At 36.3% G+C, this 18,630-nt stretch overlaps 1 protein-coding gene across 1 annotated transcript; it reads left to right on the top strand.

Annotated features, from left to right (window-relative positions):
* The first annotated feature begins 1,198 nt into the window (after positions 1-1,198).
* On the top strand, positions 1,199-17,528 carry miga1 (mitoguardin 1). The gene is made up of 16 exons (XM_084120058.1): positions 1,199-1,322; positions 1,853-2,002; positions 4,145-4,313; positions 5,458-5,570; positions 5,742-5,877; positions 5,967-6,103; positions 6,668-6,788; positions 10,280-10,380; positions 11,842-11,951; positions 12,839-12,911; positions 13,608-13,694; positions 13,774-13,872; positions 13,972-14,106; positions 14,191-14,244; positions 14,681-14,797; positions 16,756-17,528. The coding sequence occupies exons 2-16, from the start codon at positions 1,904-1,906 to the stop codon at positions 16,972-16,974; spliced, it is 1,770 nt and encodes a 589-aa protein (XP_083976184.1). The 5' UTR covers positions 1,199-1,322; positions 1,853-1,903; the 3' UTR covers positions 16,975-17,528.
* Positions 17,529-18,630: the final 1,102 nt, after the last annotated feature.

The following is an 18,630-nucleotide window of genomic DNA, read 5'->3' as shown; positions in this document are numbered from 1 at the left end:
TGTGAGTTAGATGTATTTTATTAATATATTTATTTTTATCAAATGTATTCATTTATCATTTATTTATTTATATCACATATCATTTATTTATTATTTATTTTATTAATACATTTTACTGTTTAATAAATAATATTTTAAAATAATTTTATTGTTTAATTTAATAATCTTATTATTATATATTTTATTATTCTACACTGCTTTTCTACTTTTTTATTTATTCAGTTTTATTAAATGCAAGTTTTAGTTATTTATCTAGTTGTATCAAATGCATTTATTTTATTTATTTATATAAAATGGTATTTATTTTAAACATTTATTTATTTGAATCAAATGTTTTTATTTATTATTTACAAAATAAATACTTTTAATATACTTTATTTTATTTTTGTAGTATTTTATTTTAATCAAATTTATTAATTTATTATTTATTTTTATCTCAATTTTTATTTACTAATAATTGTATTTATTTAATTCAATTGTATTAAAAAAAACAAATATGTAAATTGTATTTACTTATTTCAATCCAATGTTTTAATTTATTATTTTTAAATATTTGTATTTATCTAGTTTATTTTAATTTAAATACAATTGTGTATATTTATTTATTTGAATATTTTTATATTACATTTTTACTTATTTATATCAAATCTAATTTATTTGTTTTAATAATTGTAGTTATTTAAATCAAATTTTATTTATTTTAGTAATTTGTTTTTATCAAATATATTTCTTTATTATTAATTTATATCAAATTGTATTTGTTAATTTTACAAATATTTGTATTGATTTAAATCACGTTTTTTATTTTTTTATTTACTTATTTTAATCCTATATATTAATTTATTATTTTAAAATTTTGTATTTATATAGTTCATTTTAATTTAAATCAAATTATATTTATTTATTTATTTATTTTAATCAAATGCATTTTTTTTAACTTATTTATATCAAATTGTATTTATTCATTTTAATAATTTCTAGTTATTTAATCAAATAATTGTATTTATTTATTTTAAAATGAAAATGTATTTACTGGTTTTAATGTATAAATACAAGGTATTAATTTATTATTTTAAATAAAATGTTATTTATGTTAATATTTTTTGTTTTATTAAAATGGTTTATTTATTTTTAGTTAGTTATTTAGTTTGTTTATTTATTTTTTACGTTTTGAAAACTTTTATTCTGAAACCTCACAGTGGCACCGGAAGTGAGTTCTAGCGGCGTCTGTTCGCCTCCTCCACACAGCTCACACGCGCACGCAGTTATCGCATTGAGTGATAGAGGACAGATGGCGTGTCGCCGATATAAGGCATAAAAATGTAAGCATTACCATGTTTGTCTTGTTTTACTAAGATTATAAACAACATACACTGTCAGAATGTATGATGTTGCCTGTTATTAATTTGTTTAACACAGAGTTTAAACGAAAAATAACCAAAAATTGATAAATGTGATGTGGGTCATTTTTATAAAGGTCATACTTTTTATTTATGGCCAGGATCGGTGGTGTTTACAAACATTGAATCACGCCGTTAACATTACTGTTAGTTAACCTCTATTGGTTTAAAAGTCTTGATGCCAGCGTGTTTTCTTGAATCTCAAGGAGCAAGATTGTAGGTTTTGGGCTGTTACTTAGAAGAAGAGTTACAATTCGAGAATAACTGTTTGGAATTCTTTAAAATAAGTGTGTGTGTGTGTGTGTGTATCAGACTAAAGTGAACAATTAATAAGACTCTTGATAAGTGTCAGTTGAGGTTTGGCAGGTCAGCTGGTCATTCCTTCTTTCCATTGATAGATGTTGATTTAAACATATACATGTAGATATAACACAAGTGATGTGTTTCTTCAGGTTGTATTGGTGAAGTGGAGAAAGAGACTCATCCAGAGGGATTATGGGATCATGACGGAGGGCGTGTTTGGGAGCTCTCGCGTGTCCATGAAGGTGGCCGCTTTGCACTTTGTGGACCTTCCACTGTCGGTTTATTACAATCTTCCACAGGTAAACTGACCAACAGTGGACAGAAATAAAGTCAGGCACTTCTGTTTTACAAGCTTATTGACTTGTGCATTGTCACCAAGAAATTGGTTTTAAATCCAGGGTTGTCAACCTGGACAAAAGGTTGTTGGTTTTTTGAAAGGTTTTTGTTTCTCAAAAGTTAAGTTGATCGTAGAGTCCATTGGTGGCAACGATTCTACGATCTACTTAGACTTACTATGCTTTTTGGAAATGCAGCCCTGGGCTTAGATGTATACACATTTTTTTTCACAAACACACACAAACAAGAAAAAATAGGGTGGGACTTGATTATGTCAATGGGGAATTTATTGGCTCTTTGGCAAGAATTGTCCATTTTGATTTCGTAGTGACTTTAAAGGCAATGTGCAAGGACTGTAAGCCAGCCATTTGTAGGTCCCACAAACAGTGTAAAAAGTGCTTTTTTTCAACATTGGTTATTCATTGGTGTGAATTTGTGGCAGAAGTGTCTGTTTGTCCTAACGGCAGGAGTGTTTGGGGAAACCTGTGTGAAAACATTACTTTTTTGTAGTTCTGTGGCGCAGCTAGTACACATTTTAACTTCAATGTTACTATTAATGATAGTTATTATAAATTGTTAACCTTTTTATATAGGGGATATTCTGGGTTAATCCATGTGTCTGTAAAGGCCTAGTGTGTGTGTGTGTGTGTGTGTGTGTATATATATATATATATATATATATATATATATATATATATATACATATACATACTGTATATATATATAAATAAGTCTCTTATGATCACCAAGCCTGCATTTATTTAATCAAAAATACAGTAAAAACACTATTATTGCAAAATATTATTACAAATTGAAAGGACTGTTTTCTATTTGAATACATTTTAGACTATAATTTATTCCTGTGATGTCAAAGCTGAATTTTCAGCATCTTTTGATGAATTTTCAGATGATTTGCTGCTCAAGAAACATTTCTTGTTATTATCAATGTTGAAAACAGTTGTGCTGCTTGACATTTTTGTGTAAATGGTGATATTTTTTAAGGATTCTTTGATGAATAGAAAGTTAAATGAACAGCATTTATCAAATTTATGTTTTAAATAGCATTTATTAAATAGAAATCTTTTGTAACATCATAAATGTCTTCACTGTCACTTTTGAATAATTTAATGAATTCATGCTAGATGAATAAAAGTATTAAATTCACTCTTTATTTTTACTCTTATGTTTGAATGGCATAACTGTCTTCAACATTAATAATAATAAGACATAAGTCTTGAGCTGCAAATCATCATGTTAGATCTCTGAAGCATCATGTGACACTGAAGGTTGGGGTAATGATGCTGAATAATGCGTCAGAATTAAATTACATTTTAAAATGTATATGGAATAGAAAACAGTTCTTTTAAATTGTAATAACATTTCACAATATTACTGTTTTTACTGTATTTTTGATTAAATAAATGCAGCCCATAAAATTTAGGTTGAAAAAATGGCATTCAGTTTAAAGTAGGTTTATTAAAGCATTTACTTATTTTAGCAGTAAATGCACAGCTTTAATACTCGGCTTTTCAAAAGGTTGCAATGGTTTAAAAAGCGAAACATTAAATCAGTCACGTTTACTATGTCCTTGAATGGATTTCGCAGCTGAGTCTGATTGGTCTGTGAGTGTTTGGATACGCGAGTTGCATGCAATAATTCGTGGATAAGCTGTCAAGCTCTAGAAAAAGCACATAAAAGTGACACTATATTTCAGTCAAGCACTGTATTTGAAGTCTTCTAAAGCCGTACGACAGCTTTGTGTGACGAACAGACAAACATTTTAGTTCAAATCTCTGCCACAGGCTTGCACGTATTCAAACCTGGTGTGATCAGGTCCTCTATGTTGTACAGAAAACGTATGTGGAACTTTTATGTATAGGTCATTCACACAGACACTGTTTGATAGTAATATGTGTCTGTGCCTGTGATTAGCTTAAACTTGCTCATTTGATCAGATCCCTCAGGCCGATCAACACATGTCCAGCCAGTCATTTCCAGTCATGTAATCCTTGCTGTCACCCTGTCTGATCTCTGTGTGCCTTGAGCCGAGCGCTTGATCCAAAGTTAAACGTTGCCGTATGTCTCTCTATTCCCTCTCTGTGCAGGTGAGTCTGAGCACCGGCACCAAGAAGCTCTTTGCCGCCACTGCCTTCGGCGCAGTCTCCCTCATCTTCCTCGCACGCCGCTTCAGGAGGAGGAAGGGCAAGAAAATAGCCAGTTCGCCTGTAGAGCAGGAAACATTTGGATTCCTCACTTCTGTCCCTCTGAAAAAAGGTAAAAACATATTATAATAGAAAACAACTTTTTAAAATTCTAATAATATTTCAAGATATGAATCTTTTCGCTGTATTGTTGAACAAATAAATACAGTGTTGGTAAGCAGAAGAGACTATTTTTGAACAGTAGTGTGTGTGTGTGTGTATATATATATATATATATATATATATATATATTAATATACACACTACTGTTCATATATATATATATATACTGGGGTCAATGTCAATGTCAAGTTTATTTCTATAGCACCGTTTAAAACAACTCAGAGTTGACCAAAGTGCTTTACAATCCCATAAATAGCACCATTTACACAAGAAACAAACACACAAACAATAAAAGAGCTTTTGCAGTCTCTACACTACATTAAAAGCCAAAGAAAAAAGATGAGTTTTTAACTTGGATTTAAAATCAGAGAGTGTCTGAGCAGTTCTAATACAGAGTGGGAGACTATTCCACAGTTTGGGGGCAATAACAGAGAAAGCCCGATCCCCTCTCCTTTTTAGTCTTGCCCTAGGAACAGTCAACAGCCTGTGTTCTGTGTGTGGGTGTACACAAACATGACGGTTCAGTACGAACCTCGATTTTTAAGTCACGGTTCGGTACCAGGGGGGAGAAAACTAAACACAAAATTGCTTATTTTTTCTTTTCTTTTTTTATTGAACTGGTTTTTTTTTGGGTTTTTTTACAAATGTGTCTCTGTGTTTAAATAAATTAAATTATAATTAAAATTTTCTTAAGGATAAAACAAATCTATCTTAGCTAGTGCTGTAAAATATATGGGGCGCCCTTGATTACACATTACTATGATATTAAAGGTTACAATTAACAACAGAGCCCAAATTATTAAATTCAGTTGCTATTTATTTTTACATATAATAATCAACGCTCAAATAAAATAAAAAAACTTGTAAAGTTGCACATAAGGCAGGTTTTGCTTTAACTTCTAAATCTAATTCTAAAGTTAATTTTATTCTCAAATTCATTTTGTGAAATATACATTTACACAGTGACTGTCATAGCTTGTTTTCATGATAAATTTGTTTGGTTCAGGACGAATACATGTACCATAACACCCCTAATATTTTTCATAAATATAATAGAATATATTATGTAATTGTTGTTCTCTCTTTTATTTCAGAGATTGACTATCAAAATCTGCCTCTGAACTCAAAGAACTGCTACTCATGTAATGTGGTTTCCAGTGGTGGCCTGTACGGCAAGCTTTCGGGCTCCCTGCAAAGCCTGGCCTCGGTGAGCAACATTTTTTTTATATTGTCATCTTTAGATAGTGGTATAATATACCTTTGACTTCAACAGCACATGCTGCACCAAAAATGCCATTGACAAAAAGGTAGTCTTGTAAAATGTGTGCCTTTTGGCATCAGTGCACCATTGAGATGCTGAAATGGCACATTCTCTCAGGTGAGGAGCAGGCACTCCTCCAGTAGCTCCACCTGTGCTAATGGCTCCAGCTGCTGGGACGGGGCAGGAGATGAGGGTGACGTCTGTAATCTGCTCAACATCCCTGTTGCCAGTCCAGAGAATCTCTACCTGATGGGTAAAAGCCAGCACACAGCAGAATTGATGCGTCCTCCCCTTTGCAGATGAACACACAGGTTGAATAGACATATTTTTGTCCTCCCACAGGAATGGAGTTGTTCGAGGAGGCCCTGCGGCGCTGGGAACAGGCACTGACATTCCGCAGCAGGCAAGCGGAGGATGAGGAGAGCTGTGCGTCGGTCAAGCTGGGAGCTGGAGATGCCATCGCAGAAGAAAGCATGGAGGTATTCCTCCCCAACCACTGTAGGCCTCAGTAGGGACGCATGATATCCACCTTATTTTGAAGTGCGGAAATAATCTATTTTCTGTGAATATGCGAGACACCTGATTCATTAGCTGCTATAGGTACATAACTAGAAGAATAGCAATTTGCAGTAAATGATAAAACTATCTGTGCTACAAACTAATGTGTTCATGATTATGATAAAATGATACAAATTCCAGTTTCCAATATAAAGTAGCATAATGGACTGTTTCTGCACAGCTAAATGACAAAGGATGCTTCGCACATTCAAGTTACAAATGATCTTACATTAAAAATAAGCTGGATATTGGTGCCATATTGGTTATCAGCCAATACTAGGCATTTTTGTAATTTATTGTTTTTCGAGATTTAATTGTTAACGCTCATTTTCTCTAGTTTGCATTAAGGATACCCTTGACACTAATGCTTAGTTAAAAACACAAATAATTTAAAAACACTGTTAATGTACGGGCACAGTCATGTTTCCTAAGCTGAAACTCTGTTCATAAAACATAATATACTAATAATATTTACTGTTTATTAGGACATCATCAGTGCAGATTTCATCCAAAAGCTGGAGTCTCTGCTACAGAGAGCCTATCGGCTCCAGGAGGACTTTGAGGGAGCGCTGGGAATGACAGACCCTTCAACATGTCCTAGTAACGGTGAGTGTTAAACTAAAGACTGTCGTGTGAAAATAGACATATATGTGTGAATGTGAATTAATGGTCTTAATGGGCTTGGCTCTGTTAAGCAAGACTGTACTCTAAATATTGACTTTTTTTATTGGTGTGTGACATGTTGATCCATTGCATAAGCAGTGCGCCTTCAGTTTTCAAGAAACCAGGTTGAGATGATTTGAGCTTTGTGACATGTTGTGGTATATACTGCTGGAAGTAGCCATCAGAAGATGGGAAAGCTTTGGTCATAAAGAGATGGAGATGGTCAGCAACAATACTCAGGTCGGCTGTGGCGTTTAAACGAAGAAATTAAGTGTGCCACGAAAATATCCCTCACATCATTACACCACCGGCAGCCTGAACTGTTAATACAAGGCAGGATGGATCCATGCTTTCAAGTTGTTTATGCCAAATCCTGACCCGACCATCTGAATGAAGAAATCAAGACTCATCAGACCAGGCAACGTGATTTTCCAATCTTAAATTGTCCGATTTAGTGAGTCCGAGTGAATTGTAGCCTCAGTTTCGTGTTCTCAAGTGACAGGAGTGTCACCGGTGTGTCTTCTGCTGCTGTAGCTCGTCTTCCTCAACGTGTTATCCGTTCAGAGATGCTCTTCTACTGACCTCGGTTAAAACGAGTGTTTATTCGAGTTACTGTTGCCTTTCTATCAGCTGAACCAGTCTATTCACCTCTGACCTTTGGCATCAACAAGGCATTTTCTCCCACAGAACTGCCACTCACTGGATATTCTCTTTTTCTGACTATTCTCTGTAAATTCTAGAGATGGTTGTGTGTGAAAATCCCACTAGATCAGCAGTTCCTGAAATACTCAGACTAGTCCGTCCAACACCAACAACCATGGCACTTAAATCACCTTTCGTCTCCATTCTGATGCTTAGTTTGAGCAGATTGTCTTAACCATGGCCGTTTCTCAATATGCATTTTCAAGCCATCTTATGTCCTCGTAATACACCATCATCAACCATCAAAGTTCAATTCCAATGCCCAATAACGCAAGTACAGAGGACGCATTCTGTGTTCTTGATATCGAGGATACTTCGAATGCAGACTTCAGAGAATCGAACCGTTAGAAGTCCCAGAAGACGATGCAGGCTTTAAACTTCTCATTCTCCCTTAAAAGATTTCCTCTGCAAGCTCGCAAATAAGTGACAGCTTGTGAAAGTAAACGTTTGTTTTTCTTAATTTTAATAGTTATAAAGACCTGAAGAAAGCATGCAGCATTTTTATTGCCATATTAAAAAGAATCTTAACATTGAGAAAGCAGTAACATTAAACATACATACAGTACATACTTATTTTCACAAATACACACGGTAAAATAAAATGATATAAAGATTGATGAAAATAATGTCTATAATAATATAAAATAAATGTTTCAATAGGTTATGACATTTGTTTGTGATGTTATGTTGTATTTGTTGTGCATTGGCCACTACTTTTAATATGCTGGAACGGTCAGTTGAGTAACAAGATCGCAGCACATCTCAATTCTCACAAGTGTTTTGTGTCCTCGCGTTCTTTCCAAGTTCGTTCTATCAAGGTAGCCTGGAGACTGGTCTCCACGAGAACGCAAGTCTGTTTTTTGCGTTCTTGGAATTGAGAAACAGCCCATGTTTACATGCTGTAGAAGTGAAGACCAGGAGACTCGGTTGTATCTTCAGCAGGATTCTTTATTGAGAACACGAGCTGTTGGTATCTGCAGTCATCTAGTCTAACTAAGGCAGTGCACATTGTAGTTTATATAGATTTTAGTGGGCAGTGCTTAGAAATGGACTCAAAGCACCTGGGTGACGACCTTAAACAAAGCATGCAAATGAAGTAGTTGTCCCAGTCCCCGTCCCAGCAGACTCTAGTGTGTTACCACTCATAATCCAATCAGCATAACTATTCAAAGAATGGGACAGGGACTCCAAGAGCCATTAAAGACAAAAGGTGAGAGTATCAGTAATCTGACTCATTTCTTACAATAAAGAGAACAGGACTGGCAGGAACCTCTTGCTAAAATCTGTGCTTAACCGAATGATTCATCTGATGTCATCCTCTTTCCCTTAATTGCTAAATACAATGTACTTCCCTTTAGTTTTTCATGTGATGTTATGTAAGGATGTAAGATGATCAGCAGATCTTCAACAGATTCTTAAATTGTAAATGTGTTTTTGAGACTGTCTTTGGTTCACTGCAGTTTTAAGGAGAAAATACTCAGCATTTACACATATAAACAACATTAAAAACTTGATTTTCACCATAGGGGGACTTTAATATTCAGCAATATTATTGATTTGAATGTACTGAGAATATTGTATGAGAACTGAGCTGAACAATGGCATCACTGTTTTCTACAGACCTGCTTTATTGCTGAATTGAACTAGTTTCATATTTTATTTACAAAGTTATTGATTGAACGAAAGGGAATCAACACTTAACTGACCTCAGCTGAACAATGACACTTTTCTTTTTAGAGCAGATTTGAATTCTGTTTGCATCACTGAATCATTATTTTCCTGTTTATTTCTGTAAAGCTGCTTTGAAACAATTGTAAAAAGTGTCTAGCACACAGCATTGTTTTGAATTTTCGGTAAGTTCTGTCGCAAAATGCACATCATCAAGACACATCATTTTTGTTTTGTGTCCTTATGTTCTGTGTTAAAAAAAAATGACTGAACGCTAAGCGAACCAGGACTAAATCTGTCAATTATTTTCGGGTACAAACCAAAGAACCAAGAGAACCGAACTGCAAGTGTTGAACACGCTTAGTGTAAACTTATACCTTGTAAGTAACTATATTTTGAGTGTCCCGTTAACTCTTACTTTTCTATAAAGAACCAAGATTGTCCTTTTATTTTTATTGGCAACCTTAGCCGCAAGTGTAAATGGACTCTGGTGACTTACCTGTGACTTTACTTTCTTCCGTGGAACACAAAAGATGATTTGAAGGATGTTTCAATTACTTGATGTTTCATCCTATGAACATCACTGGGATCCAAAACAACACAGGAGACACTGACTTTTATTGTATGATCAAAGATGTATTTTTAAAATACATCTTTTTGGGTCTTTTTGAGTCAGGTTTGGAACAACATAATTTTCTTTTTTGAGTGAACTATGACTTAAATTCTTCATTAAACACAGAACTGGACACAGTACTGTAGATGTGCAAATTTGCATGTTCTGCTTCTGCATATTACTGAGGCTCATCCCATGTACTGTATCTAAATAAAGAAGCTGGTCATGGTCCAAAAGTTTCCTTACAACTGTTTACAGGTCTACCTCTTACCCACTCCCAAGCTCTCAAGGCATTATGTGCTCAATTCACATGCAAACCAATAGGCACGGTTGTCCTTCAATTCCTTGTGACTTTGTTTATGCGGTCTGCTGTTTTGGAATTAGACCAGTTTTGCTCACCCATGTGAGATAAGGGCACTTAAGTCTAATCTTCTCTCATTTCCTCTGGCAGACAAGCACATGGATCTCTCCGTGCGGGAGGACTTGGAGGACACCTGTCTCAGAGATTCAGTCAGCATCGCCTCGACAGATTCCTTCGTGTCTGCCGCAGAGGTGAGAGGAAAGCCTGTGTGCCAGTGTGGCGCACGCTGGACAGTTTGAACCTTCCTAACAGGTCACATCTCACAGACCTTCATTTGCTATGGGATTCAACATGAATATGTTTTATTTTGGGCTGTTTAGCACTCAGGTTTGCCATTAACGTTCGCCATTAAAGGATTAGTTCACCCCAAAATGAAAATGTCCTAATAATTTACTCACCCCAATGCCATCCAAGATATCCATGTCTTTCTTTCCTCAGTGGGAGAGAAATTATGTTTTTTGAGGAAAACATTTATGGATTGTTCTTCTAACAATGGACTTCATTGGTTACCATCGTTTTTAAGTCCAAATCAATGCAGTTTCAAAAGTCTTTGAAGTGTTTAAACGGGCTGTGCGCGATCATAGCTGAAGAAGAGGTTGTTATCCAGGTCATTTTCAATTTTTTTAAATAATTTATAGACTTTTTACCTTCAATAGTTCGGATTGAGCTGATCAACAAACGGACAGGGAACTACGTCATCACGTTGAAAGGTCACGCCGGCGCCGGCAATACTATTTGAGCCGGCGTGACCTTTCAACGTGATGACGTAGTTCCCTGTCCGTTTGTTGATCAGCTCAATCCGAACTATTGAAGGTAAAAAGTCTATAAATGATTTTTTTTTTTTTTTAATGACCTATCTGGATAACAACCTCTTCTTCAGCTGTGATCGCGCACAGCCCGTTTAAACACTTCAAAGACTTTTGAAACTGCATTGATTTGGACTTAAAAACGATGGTAACCAATGAAGTCCATTGTTAGAAGAACAATCCAGAAATGTTTCCCTCAAAAAACATAATTTCTCTCCCACTGAGGAAAGAAAGACATGGATATCTTGGATGGCATTGGGGTGAGTAAATTATTAGGAAATTTTCATTTTGGGGTGAACTAATCCTTTAACATTCCCATCATGTGTAGTCTGACTCTACAGTGATAAAAACGTATCATGGTATTCTTCATCTATCATACTAAATACATATTTTAAGTAATCCTTACCGCAATCGTTTTGCTTGTTATACTCCTGGTTATGAGGGACAATAACGGTATAAAATTTTAGAGCGGTAGAGGGGAAATATTATAAATTAAACTTCTTGGCAACAAGAGATCTTGTATCAATATCCTAATGATATTGAAAAGTCTATTTTAAAAAACCCCTGTGGTGAAAATCAAGTTTTTAATGTTATTTGCATATTCATAGAACCGCGTATACTAAATGAGGCAAGGGTGTAGAGTTACATTCAAGCTATTTTAAGGCATGAAGACTTTTTTTCAAGGAAAAAACTTTTAAATAAGTAATTTTTGGGATCAAAGATGAGTTTTAAGGGATAAAATGATTGACTACAGGGGGACAGACTGTCTTTTGACTGTCTTCTATGGGTTTGTTAAGACAAGTTGGTTACAAAATGTCAACATTTAAACCTTGCAATCTGTTGCAGTTATCTGAGCACAGAGAGATGAGGAGTGCCCATGCACTGTGTCATCACCCCTTCTACGAGGAGGCCCTGCAGATGGCGGAGGAGGGGAAGATCTCCTGTCGAGTGCTACGGTGGGTCCAGTATACTGTTAATGAACATCCCTACGCCGCACATGCTGCTGAGAGTTTAGATGAATATGTAAATATGTGCTGCATGCTTTCCTCTAAATAACACATTAAACACACAACAAAAATGGCAGCGGTGAAAGAACAGCAGTTCAGAAAGCAGCTGTTCTTAGGGATGTGGATATGTTTGCACCAGCTCTGCAATTCAGCACTCCATTTCAAGTCACATTTATTTATACAGCACTTTGTACAATTGATTGCTTTAACGCAAGCAGCTTTACAGTATTAAACATGAAAAAATGTCACTATCACTTTCAATTAGAATTTCAACTTCACAAAGCAGGTCTCGCATTACTCACATGTGACCTGAACAGAAAGAAATGAACCGGAGAGGATTTCTGTGTCAGAGCCCCAGAGCTACACCTACCTATTACGTAATCGCTACAGACCAATGGTAGTTGGAAAGTTTGTTTTGGCAAGCTGTTGCGAACCTCAAATGAACTTGAATTTTGTTCGAAATGACATAACACCAGTTCGTTATTTGATTTGGCGTGAAGTATATTGGGGCCTTAACAGTTTCGGGTCAGGGTCCTGATCATCATCAGCTGTACATGATCCCGCTTATTACCCATAAAATTATCCTTAAAATTATTTCAATCAAATACATATTGTATGAATGTAATAATGTTGATCACGATAATCAATTCTTTATATAGTCCACTAGACTAGCTATAGATAATATGGATGACATAGACGCTTTAACAAAGTTCAGTCAAGTTATTGGCTATTTGAATGTGAACAGATCTGTTTCAGAAATCAGCATGTGTTTGCAAATATGGCTTGTTTCATGCAGCAGACTGTGGTGTTCATTGGTTATCTTCTTTTAAAATCAGAACAGAAATGCTTGAATGCCTTGGAGACACTGACTTCCTGGCGAAACTGCACTGTATACGGCAGGCGTGTCAGGTAAAGGATTCCCTTTTCATGTCCTGAATATAAAATTCAGCTTTGTTGGTTTTAGTCCATTGAATACTAAGCACTATTTTTCTGGACTATACCTGTTTTTAATGTTAATAGGCAGTGGTTCTATTCAAAACATTTAATTCATAAATGTTATGAACTTCATAGTTTTGGAAAATTTTAGAATGAAATTTTAGCCCCAAGTAAAAAATTGAGTTAATGTTAATGGTCTTGCATGGGGCAGAGTATTGGGGTGTGTTCATACTTGTTCGGTTTGTTTGGTCTAGTCCTGGTCTGCTTAGCATTCACATTGGCATTAACACTGAACCTAAAGATACAGATTCATATTTCATTCAAACCACACCAGAGTTAGTCTTTTTTTGGTGCACCAGGGTTCAGATGGCAGCGTTCACACTTATTCAAATGAACCGCACTAACAGCAATCGCACCGGGGTTTGTTTTAATCGAACCAAACATGCCAAGCGTGAACACACCCTTAAGTAGTCTGCGGTCATGTCCAAATGAAACCCATCAAGGGTGAGGCCTTAAAAAGGGCATTCAAGAGGACACTTCTTCCTGTGGTCTTGTGCACTTCACAGACATGTGCGTGTGGCAGCCATTCACAAGTCGACAAGACTGCAAGCCAAGTGTCCTCAAAGTGTGTGGGTAAACTTTTAAACCGTACCTTTTATTTTAATTCAGGAAATCTTATGTGAAAGAGCAACTAGAAAATTTCTGGCTGACACAGGAAAGAGGATATTGTCTTCAATAATTGTTAAAGCAAGGAAGGTGAGTGTCCTTTCTCTGTTTCGTGTGATCACATATGAACAGTCCCCAACCTAACAGACCTGTGTTGTGTGGTTTGCAGAGCCCAAAGAGATTTGAGGAGGTGTTCGAAGAAATGATCTGCTTCATGGAGCAAACAGACCACTGGGAGAACACAGAAATTGAGCTTTCTGCAAGAGGGGTGAGAAATCTCATTTTATACGGATACAAGACCTGTCCTGAAAATGTGTCTTCAAACAAACAATCTTGATTAAGAAGGGTTTTTCTTTTTTCTCTTCAGGTTAAACATCTCAACTTCTATGACATCGTTCTTGACTTTATTCTTATGGATTCATTTGAGGATCTTGAGAATCCACCAGTCTCCATCCAAAATGTGGTGAACAATCGTTGGCTCAACAACTCCTTCAAAGAGACAGTGTGTACAGAATTTCTAACATTTGATAATTCGACAAAATTACATTTCATTGATATTTCACAACTTTATTTTACCTTCATATAGGCTGTTGCATCAAGTTGTTGGTCAGTTCTGAAGCAGAAGAGACAACATATGAAGGTATTGTTGAGATGTGCAACCAGTATGTCAAGGCCTGCAGTTTGGCTTGAAATGTATCTCTCTTTTTTCTTTTTGTATGAATTCAGTGTGAATCTAAATTGTAAGATCTTACACTGCCCAGCCAAAAAAAGTCGCTGTTTGGATTGATTGGATCATTATTGCAGTGATGATTATGTTTCTAGCATGTTATATGTTTGGCAATTGATGGAGTGTAGCTTTTCATTTCATAAATAATCATGTAGGAAAACACATCCTGGCCAAATTCCAGGATGACAATGCCAAGATTCATCAGGCTCAGATTGTGAAGAATGGTTGGGAGGAGCATGAAGAATCCAGACCTTAAATTCATTGAAAGTCTTTGGGATGTGCTGGAGGAGACGTTACAGAGAACTGGAGTCTTGCATTGTCAATACAAGATTTAATTTTGTGTGCGCAGGTTCAAGATGGCTTCATTGCACATTTCTATGCAGTGTGTGAACACATAAGTCCGGTCTTGGCCTGGGGGTTTCTAGGTCCCAAAAATTCCCTGCACGATTTCTGCGACTTCTTCAAGGTAAGTTGTAATTTGATGACCTCTTTATCCTAAAGCATGTCAGTCTCAAATGGCATGCCTACATACACTGACCGCCTGATGCATATGGGTCACCACATTTACTTTAATTATAAAATTGATAGAGCAGGGTTCTCACTTCTGCTCCTGGAGATCCACTTTCCTACTGAGTTTAGCTTTAATCAAACACTCTTGAACTAGCTAATCAAAGTCTTCCAGATTACTTTGAAGTTATAAGTAAGTGTGTTTGATCAAGGCTGGCACTAAACTTTACAGTACAGTGGCTCTCCAGGGCCAGAATTGAAGAACCCTGTCATAGAGCATGTCCCATAATGTACACTAAATTGGGAAGAACTGGTGAAAAATCACCAGATCGAGTTTCTTCTATGCAACTAGCAGGAATCAGGATGCACAAGTTTTGCATTGCACACTTCCAAGCAAGAACTATTTGATGGCACAAAAAATCCGATCTTTTACTCACATCTGACACGGATCAGAATTTATTGCACACGTGTAAACAAAAATCCGCACGAGATCTGATTTTTTCGCATCCGATCTGAGCCACTTCCAAATGTGGTTTTAAATCAGATACATATCCGATAACTAAACACGCAAATCTGATTCCCCTTTGAATTCAAGGACGAATTCACATTTATTCACAAAGATAGCTTTTTAATGTTGTGTTTTGAGGCAGACTGCCTCATGGATGCGCTCGCTCACAGCTTTTTATTGAGGTGGAAACTTTATATTTATCCTTGTAAAGAAAAGAAACTGCGCAAACAGAAACATTCAGAAGTTGTTTTTCAACCTCTGCCCGTGACTTTCATAAATAAAAACAGCTTCGCTACTGAAAGCTACATATTTTTCAGCAATGAGGTGATCATTTCAATATAATTAAACCAACAAGATTCACTGTTAGGTTACTCACTCTCTCTCTCTGGGTAATTCATAAAAAAAAAAAAAAAAAAAAAACTTTTTCTCTTCAGAATTCTAGATCTGAGCTGTAGATAAACAATTTCCGGACTATATATCTGTTCCGTTAGATTTTGCACTGCAGAACATTCATGAGTTACAGCTGTTGTCTTGTCCATGCTGGCAAATAACCATGACCACCTGACATGAATTATATAAATAATTTCAATAGCACGGCCATTCAAAACCAGGGTCTACAATGTTCATAGTAAAACGATCCCCGAAAATAATTTTGGGCAGGAATTAATGTAAACACAGAAATCGGATACCAGTCCTGTCTAAAGTGAATGTAAACATGCGGGCCGAAAGATCGGATCTGTGCATTACAGTGTAAATGCAGACTAGGAGGCTTTATAAGTCAACCCATTTTAGATGCTTCAAAGTGGGACACAACACCACCTCTAATTAGGGTTGTGTCCTCCTGGAGGACCACTTTCCCGCAGTTTACCAGACTAGAAGTTGCTAGTAACCCTGTTCTCACACAAACACTACACATTTTTAAACTCTTTCTAATCAAACACACCTGATTCCTCTCATCAGTTCATTAGAAGACTCCAAGACCTGAAATTAATGGGTCAGATGAGAGGTATCCAAAATGTGTACTGTTGGTGTGCCAGGGTTGGGAAACGCTGAATTAAACACACCAGAACTCTGCAGTACCTTGGCCCTCCAAGAGCAGGATTGGACACCACTGGATAAAAGATTATTGTAGCTTTTTTTCCTAGTAGGTTAGGGGTCCTGGAGGTCCACTGCCCTGCAAAGTTAGGCTCAAACTCCCCTAGCTTGTAATTCTCTAATAAAGCCTTAACACCCTTGATTAGCTTGCTCAGGCATCCGATTAGGGATTGATTAAACTCTGCAGGGCCAAATGTAATACTGATGATCAGGGGGTCTGATGGTCTTGTGAGACTACCAAGGTATAATCTTCAACTTCAGCTTTGTTGAATACAGTAAATCAAGAACAAAATGGTTCATCTTTTGTCCCATAGGAGCAGGTGCTGTTCTTCCTGAAGGACATTTTTGATTTGGATAAAGTGCGATACTCTAGTCTGGACAGTCTGTCTGAAGATGTCCTGCACCTGCTTCACCGACGCTCGGAGCTGCTTCTGGCCTACCTGGGCACTGACATGATCCGTCACCTGAACGGCTGTAGTGGCACATCTTTGCACCTGGTACACAGTGCTTTACTGGAGGCGCAGGTTCAGTGAGCTACAGCGGTCACAACTTCATGGACGTGTACTTGCCTACAGTTGCCGAGTCCAGCGCACATCATTATTAGTGCCATTTCAATGCAGTGTAAAGTTTGTGTAATCAAGTGGATAAAAAAGGACAGATGTTTTTTTTATATGCCTTTAATATGTTCCAGTAGTTTTAATTTTGTGACTTAAATCACTTGCACAATGAATGATCTGAATTAAGGTCCTCAATGTTTTAAGACTTGAGCTTTATTGGAAGTATTTTGATAGATTTTCTTCATTTGTTTTACTGTAGGTCACTTTATGGAAACTAATATTCAACACTAGCAATAAATGTATTTTACATTCATAGTGGTTCCATGTTGTGCATGCAAGTCATTACATGAACTATTAAAGCCTTACAAATAGTATGTGTTGTGACCTGAATGCAAGTATTTTGTCCTGCAATATGCTACATTTTTAAAGTTAAAACTGCTTTTTTCAGTTCACAATTTCCATGTTAAGCCAGTATGAATTTATAAAGGAACACTGAAATCACCATATGAGAAATAAAAACCTTAACCATTTGTAATGATTACAATTTTATTGATGACAATGGCAACAATCTTCAACATTTCAGACCAACAATTCTCAGCAAAAATCAAAAGTACATTCAACAGCTTTAACAGTTCATGATAGCTTGTTTTACCTCAAAGGCATGCTCCAAATTTCTCAGCTAGCCTCCGATTTTCTCTTCGTTTTTAGACCCCCACGAATTCTGTTGTGAACAATTTGCTCAAAGGAAAGCACATCTTGCATGCATACAAAAAGATATGCAGCAATGGACAAAGACTAAGTTTAAAGGAACTATTTAACTGAAACCAGTCTGGCAAATGTCTATTGAAAAGAAAAGAAAAAAAGTTCCTGGTCTGGTCATGGTCCATATGTACAGCATTGATGCACATTAAATCCCTACGCTTATCAACAAAAGGCAAAGCATGTACTCGAACATTTCATAGAACTATTAGTCAACCAATAATACAGAAACATATGGCAACATTTCTATAATCAAAACTAACTGGCATCACCCTAAACTAACAGAAACATTGACTTTGCAATGACAGATTCCTCATGGTATATATTTTTACCTTATAATTGGAGCCCTTGAACAGTCTACGTTCAGCAGAGGGACAGACTCAAAGGACTCCTCCTTACGGACAAACTAGGACCTGATTCTACGAACTACGCCTGCAGCATCTTCAACACTGTGAGTGAGAATGAAGGCAGCAATGTAGGACAAACATTAGCACTACAGAGGGGCATCAAGAAAGCTTGCAAACCAATGAAACATGAGCATACATACAGTATACGTCAGTTATCAGAGTGCATTCATACGACTAGCTCTGGATCATTTCGCATCTGCATGCATTTTATGACAGTAGAACAGGACCACGCTAAACAGACTTACCAGGAAGCTAATCAAATTAAAAAATATATATATCACATTGGGTTCATTTAGAAAAGCATAACAATCCTAGTTAAAGATAGTCAGAGGAAAAACATTGTTTTGTGAGCTACAGGTCAATGCCATGCAATTCATATGGACAAAAACATACTTCCAGCAGATCTAAATTCCAACATTTGTGGCGTACGCCAGTCTATTTGCTACAAGAGACATCCTTAAATTGA

Source organism: Abramis brama (genome assembly GCF_963993115.1).
Source record: "Abramis brama genome assembly, chromosome: 7".
NCBI classification, from domain to species: Eukaryota; Metazoa; Chordata; class Actinopteri; order Cypriniformes; family Leuciscidae; genus Abramis; species Abramis brama.
This window is presented reverse-complemented; position numbering and strand designations above follow the sequence as displayed.

What these genes read in the sequence shown, in the direction of transcription:
- miga1 (XM_084120058.1), top strand. Translation starts at nt 1,904, where the DNA reads ATGACGGAGGGCGTGTTTGGGAGCTCTCGCGTGTCCATGAAGGTGGCC. An exon ending in TAATTGTTAAAGCAAGGAAG is followed by an intron (nt 13,695 to 13,773) that starts GTGAGTGTCCTT and finishes TGTGGTTTGCAG; the next exon opens with AGCCCAAAGAGATTTGAGGA. An exon ending in ACAACTCCTTCAAAGAGACA is followed by an intron (nt 14,107 to 14,190) that starts GTGTGTACAGAA and finishes ACCTTCATATAG; the next exon opens with GCTGTTGCATCAAGTTGTTG.